The sequence below is a fragment of the Egretta garzetta genome, unplaced genomic scaffold (assembly GCF_000687185.1).
Source record: "Egretta garzetta isolate BGI_Z169 unplaced genomic scaffold, ASM68718v1 scaffold770, whole genome shotgun sequence".
Lineage (NCBI taxonomy): Eukaryota > Metazoa > Chordata > Aves > Pelecaniformes > Ardeidae > Egretta > Egretta garzetta.
The window spans coordinates 5,807-16,181 of NW_009258389.1; the positions used below are offsets into that span (position 1 = coordinate 5,807).

A 10,375-nucleotide genomic window follows, 5' to 3' on the forward strand; every position below is an offset into this window, starting at 1 on the left:
CACACCATACAGGCGGCAACTGCCAAGAAGCCCTGTTTTTTTCAAATAGTTTTGATGCTCGCAAGCGGCTTCAGAAGAATTTAGCCCTCTTGGGAAGTGAGGAGAGGGAAAGCACAAGGCTTAGCACAAAGCTCTCTCCGCTCCACATCTTATTGCTGGGGTAGCTAAGTTAATCTGAATGATACCATGAGGAAATGCGTGTGTTCTACATTCACCGTGAACAACTTTCCCCCCAAACAGATCATGCAATCACCTTGAGGTGGCTTGGAGTTGGCTCTTCAGGAGGAGGTTGGTGTCTGAAGACCACAGCCCTTGGCAGCGGCAGCAGGAGGCAGAGCTACAGGCACCACGTTCCCGGTCAGAAAGGCACCTACATCACGACAGTCTGGCACCACTACACTTTGGTGGGCTCTCCCTTGTGCCAGCCACAGTCCTGCATGCTCCAGCTCAGGGTGGCAGCAGATTTTCAGCTTGCAGCTGATAAAGACGGAGGCCCCCAGAGCAGGGGAAGGTAAAGCTGATCTCTCTGAGCGAGGGAAGGCTTCCACTTTACCCAAGCGCTTTCCCTCGTATCCTGGGGACACAGGGAGGCAAAAAGAGCCCAGGAACCATTGATACCCTCAAATAATTTGAAAGAGAGCCCCACTGCTCGAGGGTTTCAAATACTGGTCAGGGTCCTTTGTCAACTAACACGGAGATTGTTCTTTGTCACCACCTCTTCCCCCCATGCTCCAGGCCACGGCTTCACCCAGAAGCACAGGGAGAAACCAACCCCGGCGCACGGGAGCTGGGCTGCGGGAGGGACCGCGTGCGTAACCACTGCGGTTTGCTACTTCAACACGGTTAGCCAAGATCTGTAAAACTTTGCATCCAAGTTGTGCTGGCGTAACTGGCACCGAGGGAGAACCTGTGAGCAAAATGCCTGATAAAGGAAGTAACAGAATATACGCTGCAGGCTGCTCAGGGAACTCACTGCCTCAGCCTAGAGGAAAATTCAAGTTCCTCCTGCGTCTGAGGCTGCCGTCTGCAGGTGCTGGGAGATGTAGCTGACAGAAGCCTTCAGGCTTTATTACCTGCCACCACTGCTCACGTTTCACTCCCTCACACATCCCCTGATCAACAGCCTCCTGCCAAGCCTTCACTCGGAAACCCCTTTCAGCTCCTGGTGACTGCAGCACTGGCTCACCACAGATGGGAAATACTGCGAAAGACAGCATCAGGCAGTGCAGGCCACACGAAGAGAAGCTTTCCAGACTCTCTCTTAACACCAGGATCTACACATGCAGTATTTAGATTAAACGAGGGCAGCAAGCTTAGCACACAGGCATCTGTACTGCACTTGCCCCCTGGACACAAGAGCATCCAGCTTACACAGGAAAGCCAGGAATGAAAGGGACCAGCCCTGCTTTAAGGTCAGATCAGAGCAGAGTGACCACCCCCAAAGATATGAAAGATAAACAAATCCTAAAATCCCCTCTTGGTTCCAAAATTCCAATGTTTCTAATAATGATAGGATTTGCTTTTGTTCCTTACGCTGTGGCCCTTCAATGTGCCAGGCTCCAACTCATACTCCCAGCTACCAGGAGCTGAAAGGCACCTCTGTGCTCATTACCTTCACACGCAGGAGAACCTGGTGAAAAACCAAACCCAAGCGGTCAGCCTCATCCAGCAGCCAGTGGAACGATGACCTAACACAAATTCCTTCTTCAGAAAGGATGAAAGAGCAGGCACAGTGGGAAACTCGTAGCTGCTGAGCCTTCGCCCTTGATGCAAGCACAGCGCAACAGGCAGAAAGAACACAAGCATTACATTGCTGGAAGTCAAGGGAACCGAGGAATACCTCCCTCATCTAACACAGCCATCTCTCCTTCCCAACATGCAGATCTTGCTCTACTTCCCCCTTGCCTTCTAAACTAAGCCTTTTCAGAAATACCCTAACTATACCAGGTTCTCCTTCCAGGCCACCTCTCAAGCAGCGTGGCTTGTATCAGTGCCTGTTACAGGGGCACACCATACGCTTAAGAAGAGAGAAGTCACTGAAATATGCCAAGAGCCCTCAGTTTGATTAGTGGCATTTTCATCAAATAGGGACCATAGATTTTTATTTTCTCTAGAAAGGGTAAAATCTAGGCTGGGGCAAGACAAGACCCCAAAGATTTCCATTCTGCTCTGCTAAAAACCAAAAACTAGAACTGCCAGCTGACAAAAAGGCTGAACAGGAGAAAAATGCAAAGATTTCAGAATCCTGAAGGCACTTGACTGGAGGAGCACTTCACATCAATAGGTGCTGGGAGCACTTCCCGTGGCATGATAAACCCTTGCTCAGCAGTGCTGGGACAGACTGACAGGCTGGGAAGACCAGGCTGGGTGCACAGACAGCAAGAGCTGCCCATGCTCAAAGGCAGAACGTGGTCCCATAAAGCTCCCATAACCTTTGGCTTCCACCTGCTCCCCCTCCTGAGCAGGCACCAAGAGCTGCTTGGAGAGGGCGGAGGTGTCTGAGGTATGTGCAACATCTTCGTCGTGGTGACGCACCAGCGCGGCGGTGCCGGAGGTCTGACCGCCTCTCCGCGGAGGGTGGTCTGGGCTAAGCTTGGAGTCCCAGCACGCGTGCGGTGTTCAGCACATCATCTCTTGTCAGGTAGCAGCCGCAGAGCTGGCGGTACCCCGTGAACGCTTCCCGTCCGTGCAGGACACGCCAGTTATCGATGAACAGTGCCTGTGGGCGAAGAGAAAAGGCTGTCAGAAGAAGGGCAAGCAGGGCCAGGACCTGTCCCAGAGCTGGAGACCCTTAGAGAGTGGAAGAGCAATAAGGGTAATGCCACGGTGGGGACGACCCTTCCTGTTCAACGCTGTCAGACAGCACGCGAGACTACAGCCAGATGTTCCATGTGATCTAGCACAGCTGTTTCACCTGAAGCCAGCACAGCTGCTCTGCTGCTAACTGCAAGGTAAAACATGACGGCTAGCAAAGCACAGAAATACATTCTGGGCTGTTTCTTTGCTTTTCTGTTGGAGAGGTTGCACAATAGCTCACCAGCAACAGAAACTGGCAGTCTTCAGCCTCTACAGTGTCACTGCCCCCCCAGGCATCTTTGGGAACGGAGAGGTGTAGGGGATCCAACGTGATCATTTTCCCTGCTGGACTGTTTCATTTTTGGGGCCCTGGGCTCAGGCTGAACCCCTCCAAGCAGGCACAGCTGAAGGAAGAAGCCACGCACCGTAATACCTTCAAATCTACAATGGTGGCTCGAGCTCTTCAAGCTCCTCCAAAGCTGCGCCCAGCATCAGCCTTTCAAACAGAGGGCAGAGCTTTTTCCTTTGGGTACCATGGTGTGCTGAGGCACCTCAGCCGTTTCTGGGACAGCGAAGGTGGCCTAGCTCTCCTGTGACTCACTGGTAGTGTAAGGGTTCCAATACAACCTCAGAACAGAAGCAAACTCGCTTCCCACACCTTTGTATTTCAATCAAAATAAAAATGTCTTCCGGAAGAAGATAGAGGCTGAACATTAAGTGTTCCCAGCCCTTCTGCTTCCAAGGATCCTCATTTCAGCTACTGCAAAGATCTTCCTCCTCTCCCCCAGCTGGGACTAACTTCCCTCTGAGGCAGAGCTTGAATTAAACATTTCTGCCTTAGCTGGAAGCTCGTATTCTTTTAGGGCAGTAGGAACACCCGCACACACCAGATGCCAGCACTGTAATACAGGGCGCCTCAAAACAGCTGTAAAGAGGAAAACTGCAGCACAGAGAGCTTGCCTGAAGCATTTACCTCAGTCACAACAAGCCCGCGCATCCAGAGGAGCACCCTGTCACCCGGTCTCCCTCCCCAACACACACGGGCCTCCCAACTCCACGTCCTACCTTGCCCGGCTTCAGTTTGACCCACAGTTCATTCTCTGGTCTCCTGAGCTCTGCGGTGAGTGTGCGGTGAGCAGCGTACCAGCGATGCACGACATCGTAAGGCACAGTGTTGATGACAGCACGATCATAGTTATTGTACCTAGAAGTAAAGAAGAGATAAGAGACTGCCCACACGGCTCCACGAGCACAGCCAGGTACTTCCAAAGGGAACCTCGGGAGCTTGTAGGATTAGTCAATATTTAAGGGAGGCTACAGAGATGACCAGGGAGGTTATGCTGCAGGCGCGGGACTTTCAGGAGAATACACAACACTGGGAGCAAGGAGCAGTTTGCTGTCAAGCGTAAAACTGTTCTTGCTGGTTTTCCACGGAAGGATGCACCACAGTAATGGGCAAGACTGAGGGTTGATCAGATAAAAGTGCAAGGCAGTGCTGAACAGCCTCCTGCACTAAGCCAAGCCAGAGTTTGAGAACACAGCCCAAATTTCCTTTGGAAGGAGACCAGCCTGCGCTCTCCCGGTCCCCTGTATGCCAGGTTGGTGTCTAGAGGCTTTCCCTTTCAGAGAAGGGCTGAACTGTACTGCCTCTCAAATGAAGCAAGATGAGGGCATGGAGCTGAAGGGAGGATGACAGGAGAAAAAAAAAAACAAACCAAAAAAAGCAAAGCTCAGCACCAACACTCGTCTGTATCAGTGGTTCTGACACCTCCTCTAAAGCAGCAACACATAGCCCAGGATGAAAGTCAGGGTGTTTCTGTGGTTCCACCCCTGCCCCTCAAACATATGTTGGTTTTTAGTTTACAGTATCTTCCGGAAAACCACTACTGTCTACCACAATCCCCTCTCCTCATAATCCTCCTCCCCATAAGCCTCCTGTTGGTGTTACCTGATCAGATAAAGCTCGTTGTTCCAGGGATAGACATTGAGGACCGGCCCCACTCCGATCATGTGGTTGTGACAGTCTCCCACGTTCTCAACGTACTCGTGCTTCAACGGCACCTTGGTGAGCAGCTCGAATTGCTCGGGGGCTTGCCGGAGAACCTGCTCAGCCGCGTAGAAACCATCCACCAGCAGCGTCCGCCCGCCCGTGCCCTCGTGCTTCAGGCAGTGAAACACTTGGATGCTGCATGGGTGAGAGAATCCAGAGCACAAGAGAAAAGACCTTGGCTGCCTGTCCTGTGGAGAGAAGGCACTCCCCGCGGACCCAGATGTAGATGGATGCGACACACTTATTTGCAATCCAATTAGTTTCGTTAAGACCTGCCAGGGAATGGAGACAGACCAGCAAGAAATTGTGCCTGCCGTTTCTTCAGGCCCAATCTCACACATTTCACTTTCCAAGAGGAGGGCTACAGCCCACACTGCCTCCCAAATCAAGGGACCTGAGCCTGGGAGACTTCGAGTGGTGTAGGACCAGGGCCATGCCATTCGAAGTCCATCCAGACAGCGGGACACAGAGGTTCAAAAGCGTAACACTAACTCCCCTAGAACATCTCGGAACAAGAGGATAGTTAAAGAAATGCTGGTTGTACTGCTGAGCTCTCCAGGAACTACGAGGGGAGTCCTGGGTGACTCTCGCTCAACAGCACGTACACCATGGTCTCCCACAGGCAGTCAGAAGCCCTTCACGGCCACACATTAAAGACCCTTTGGAAGGCCTGGAGGAGAGGAGTCCCCAGTGAGAACTCTACCTACGGGGTCATTCCCCTTGTGGGAAGCCATCCAGCTTGGCTTTTGTCCTTCTATTACTTCTCTGAAGCTTCTCTTTCCCTTCTTCCAAGTAAGGCAGGCATTGTACTGGTAGGAACAACTACCCAGGAGCTGCCTCAAGCCACCTACTCCCCATTTTCACAGGGTACGAACTTCACTTGTCAGAAAATTAGTAGTGACCTTCTGGGAAAGCCTTTATCTTCTGATCTCCCTTCGGTCCCACAGCAAGCGATGTGGCAGCATCTCCCGGCCCCAGCCTCGCCAGCACCTTTGTCACCTGGGCGCTCTAACCGCCCTCATACCCACAACAGTTTTAGGAGGAGTTTTACAAAGTCAGTTCGCAAGCACTGGAGCAAAGGATGCTCTGTGCCCCAAAGGAAACAACCTCCTCCTGCAGCTCGGGGCGCTGAGAAAGCCTCTTCTGAGGGCAGGCTCTTTGGTACCTGACAGGCGAGATAAAGTTGCAGCCTTTCCCATAGCTTGGGGAGCTTCTATCCTCTATACCCTTGGCAATAATTTAACTTGAGACTCATCGGATTTGGTTGATTTCAGCCAAAGCAGCAGGGGGAAAGCAGACATTCAAACGAACACATCTTTCTTGAAAAGCACCTCCTTTCCTTTAGCAGCAGGTCAAAGACTGTCTCAAGTGTTTTGCAAGCAAGTCTGAAACAGCCTGGGAAGAAGGGGTTCCTGGCAGAGATGGGGGCTCAGGGAAGCCAGAAATTCGTGTTCTTCCTGCACAGCTGTGGCTTTGCAGAACTGCAAGCATTAATGGTTAGCCCAACTAATTTAGCCCATGCTGTCATTGCTTGATATGCTTCAGTTGGCTGCGGATGAGAATACACCTACCTGAAGGGAACCCTTCCAAGTGGAAAGGAAAAAGTATAAAAATAGCTAATGAGCTGTTTAATCAAAGCTCTTTTGTAGGCTGAAGCTCTGATTCCCAATTACTTTTTTTTTAATTTGATTTTTGGGGAGGATTTTGTGAGCTCCTAAAACAAGTCAGCCAAGCAGATAGCACCGTGCAGGTCACGAAAGCACACGGGTTCTGCAGTCAGCTGTTTGCTGAGGACAGGGAAGCCAACTACATCTGGCTTGAAGCATGGCAGGACCCATGCTTTACGCATGTGCTCCACAGAGCACGCTAAAATCCGCTCACTTTGCTCCTGACACCGAGCTGCTCTAGAACAACCCCTGCCACCCAAAAGCTTCCTGCCTCGTTGGGCACAGACAGCAGCACTCGGAGTGCCACCAGGGTAACACCACCCCTCCTGGTCTGAAGGGCTGCTCCGAAATCCCCATGCAGCTTTGTCCTCCTCTGCTTTTAGAGCTCTGCACCACAGTCCTTTTCCATGAAGATGCTTAGCAAGTTAACAGCCTGGCTTGGCAAGAGCTAATCCTGCCCTAGGGCAGAAGGCGCGGACTTCTCCTTGTAGCCCTTGTTCCATAAGAGATCACAGTACTTCCACCCGCTCTCCTCCAGGCCGTTTCCCTGATGATTCCCCTCTTGACTGAGATGAAAGCAGACAAAAAAAATTAATCTAGAAATTAAGCCTAAATCTCTTGCACTTCACTGTGAACCACAACCAGGGCTGCTGCCTTTCTTTCCTCAGCTGTGTATAAAACCCACAGGCTGCATCAGAAAAGCAGTCTGCAAACTGGCATTTGGGAAACAACGCTGCAGCTACAAACTGCACTTTGTAGGTGTCAGCTTGGACGGGCTGGGGAAGCCTGGTTTCTGACTACCTACAGGGCTGCACCACTGCCAAAATGCAAACCCCTGCCTGTTTGAACTGAAGCAGGGCGACCGCACGGAGCGTACGTGAGCGCAGCACGTACGTCTGTTACCACTCGCAGCCTGGCAGGGCAGAGACAGTTACCGCAGGCGGTGCCAAGGCGAGCTGTTCCCCCTCCTTCCCCGCAGGCTACCACTAACCCAGCTCTGCCAGCCAAACAAACGTGGGTGAGGAGGGCTTGCCCCAGGTCAGCAGGATTAAGTCAAAGCAAACTTTTGCAGCAACTTTATACAACTGCTGATAAGGGGCGCTTGCTGCGGGAGGAGCTGGGCCTCGCCAGATGTGCCCAAAGGACAAATCAAACCAACCGCTCGTTTCTGTGAGGTTGAATGCTGCGTGTCACTTCAGAGACCGAGCAGGGTGATTTCGGAAGAGACTGTCAGATAAGCTTCAGGGTAGCACAGAAATGACTACAGCGCTGAGCCTCTGTGGCTGCAAAGGCTACTTGAACCACAGCAGTACCAAGCAGCAGCCAGCTATCTAACAGCCAAGTCCTTCACTGCCTGCATTCTGGAAGACCTAGAAGTTTCAAGCATAGGAAAAATTGATCTACAGACTACCCCGAGGGGTCAGACGGGGCCCAGAACTGCTGTGTGACTGGTAGAAGTACATCCCATCAGCAGGGCTGGAGACAATGAAGCCTGCGCCGCTAGAAATGGCATCATGGTGAACTGTTCCTGCCTTCTGCCTGTGAACCAGCAAGAGCTCTTACCCACAGGGCTCCTGGAAGTAGGTTGTGTCGGTGTGACGATCCAGAGCCAGCTTGGTGTAGGCAGTGTCTCCCCGCGAGAAGTCAGAGGTGAAGTACCACATTCTACCATAGATGGTCTCCCTGCAAAAGAGGTGGGCCGTTATCACGACGCGCTGCGGGGATCAGCGTGGTGGGAAAGCAGCTCCTCTCTTGCATTTGAGGCTACTCCCCTCCATCCTGTGAACAGTGTAAATTAAAGCAGAACAACTTCACAAAATTCATGTTGTCAAGAGCCGGTGCTTCTAATGGCTGCTCCAGTATTTGGTTTCTCTCTTTCCTCCCCAAAAGACTGATGGCAACGAGTCCTGCTTCCCCTCCACAGACACAGATCTTCTTTCCACACTAAGCATCAGCCCCAGTCAAACCAAGGAAGCTGCTGAGCGACACGAGGAGTTGCCAGAGCACAGCTTGGACCCACCACAGGGTCGCCCCAAATTCCCATTTTAGTTCTTAGGATCCTGTGTTTTCACCCACCTCCCTCCTATGACATGCACAGAAGGGAAGAGACGGAAGGCAAGGGCAGGCAGTCCTCAGGGCTACAGGGTGAGGGCACCTGGAGAAAAAAAAGTTGGCTGGATATTCCTTGGAGCCCCTCATTCCTATTCGGGGCAACTATTCATTAAAAGAAATCTCTCCTCTTCCAACAGGCCAAGGCAAATTAAACTGTTTCTGCAGCTCGGATAAAACTTGGAACTCAACCCCTGGCTTGCCATGCTGTTGATGTGTTTTGAACAAACACGGAAGAAACATTCCTCGATATTTTTCTTTAGCGAGAGCTACAAGTTGTTTTTGATATCCCTGGCTCCCAGGGCCAGGGCTGCCCTCCTAACCTTTCAAGCCATAACAGGAAACGCCTCTCCTTGCAAAGCTCCAGCCTTCCCAGACGGGCTGCTTCCTTCAGTCCCTCCTCTGTGCACAGTCCCCTATCATAAAGGTCATCATATGCTCCCGAGGCAGCCCCATAACCCAGTGACTCCAGGCTCTCCCCAAAAATTGGGTCAGATCCCACAGCACAAGCCTCCATCTCAGTTCCAGTGGGGTGGCCGGAGACTGTGGAAGACCCAGACCTTTTGTTTGCAAAGCAGGCCACGCTGCACAATACAAAGGGCTGAGAGGGCAGCACCTTTCCAAACAAAAAGGAAGTAACAGTCCACCCTTCACAGCTCCTCTGCAAAGCTGTCAGTGGCCTTCCCAGGGCAGCCCTAGTTACCTGATCAAGCTGATCCTTTCCGCTAAGATTTCTGTGTCCTCTTTGGTGGGAGCAACGTTCTCTACAAAAGCAATCCCATATAACAAGAAGTTTTGTAGGAATTCCTTCAGCCCCTCGTCTGTCTCCAGGAAACTCCTGCAGTCGACAGATGGGACCTGGGCTTGGCGGTAGATTTCTGCGTTCCAGAAAATCCGCGGGTGCATGACCTGCTGCTTCTGCCCCTCGTAGCTGTTCTTCACCAGCCACTCCAGCCCATACCGCGTCACGTGCCCGTCCGGCCCTTCGATGGGGGAGAGAAGTCACAGTCACCACAATCGCACTGAACAGCCTGAGATCGAGGTCAGCGCAACCATCAGTCTGGGACAGTCAGCACCCGGTTAATTTTGTCTGGTGACAGACTCTTTGCACCCTGATGTCACCCAAAATATGATCTGGTTAAGGCCACAAGTCCTAAAAAGCATCGTCATTGCTGCAACAACTCCGAATTCAGAGCGAAGTGTTTCAACTGCAGTGGTTTTGTTTTCTATTGACAGGACTCCAAGGAGAAGTAAAGCCCTGAAGACAGGCCCGTAAATAAAGGTAAGCTACAACAGAAGGAAGAAAGCAGCTGGGAAGCCAAGGAGAAAGGACAGCAAATGTGAATTCTGCTCAGGGGTACTGGCTGAAATCGGACAGGGTAAGGACAAGAAACCCAGCTATTTCTTGACCAATCTGTTCCCTACCTGCATTGCTGCTGTGTTCAAACAAACTGATAAAATACCCAGACACTGAAGATACACACAGCTCTACCCAGAGAGGGCTGGGGTGGGGAGGGGGGGCATGGGGGGGGAGGAAGAGGAAAAGCAGACACAAATTTAAGACTGGGGTGTGTTTACAGTAACAGCCTGCTGAGAAGAGTGGTGTTTAAACTCTGCTTACAGCTAAATCCCTTCCCAAAACATCTGCTGATTTAGAGATAAGGCTGCCCTCTCCCAGCAAACCTAAGGACAGGCTCCGTCAACGAGGCTCCCTCCGAGCAGCGCTGGTGCTCCGCGAGACACGCAGGGGAAC

At 51.8% G+C, this 10,375-nt stretch overlaps 1 protein-coding gene across 1 annotated transcript in view; it reads right to left on the reverse strand.

Moving 5' to 3' along the window:
• Nucleotides 1-704: 704 nt before the first annotated feature.
• Nucleotides 705-10,375, reverse strand: part of TMLHE (trimethyllysine hydroxylase, epsilon) — a 15,731-nt gene continuing 6,060 nt past the window's right edge. Inside the window, exons 4-8 of the mRNA XM_035898037.1 lie at nucleotides 9,326-9,621; nucleotides 8,077-8,196; nucleotides 4,745-4,981; nucleotides 3,862-4,000; nucleotides 705-2,719 (exon numbers count right to left, since the gene is read on the reverse strand). Of these exons, the coding sequence (XP_035753930.1) occupies nucleotides 2,588-2,719; nucleotides 3,862-4,000; nucleotides 4,745-4,981; nucleotides 8,077-8,196; nucleotides 9,326-9,621 (924 nt within the window). The 3' untranslated portion in view covers nucleotides 705-2,587. The remainder of the gene's footprint in view (nucleotides 2,720-3,861; nucleotides 4,001-4,744; nucleotides 4,982-8,076; nucleotides 8,197-9,325; nucleotides 9,622-10,375) is intronic.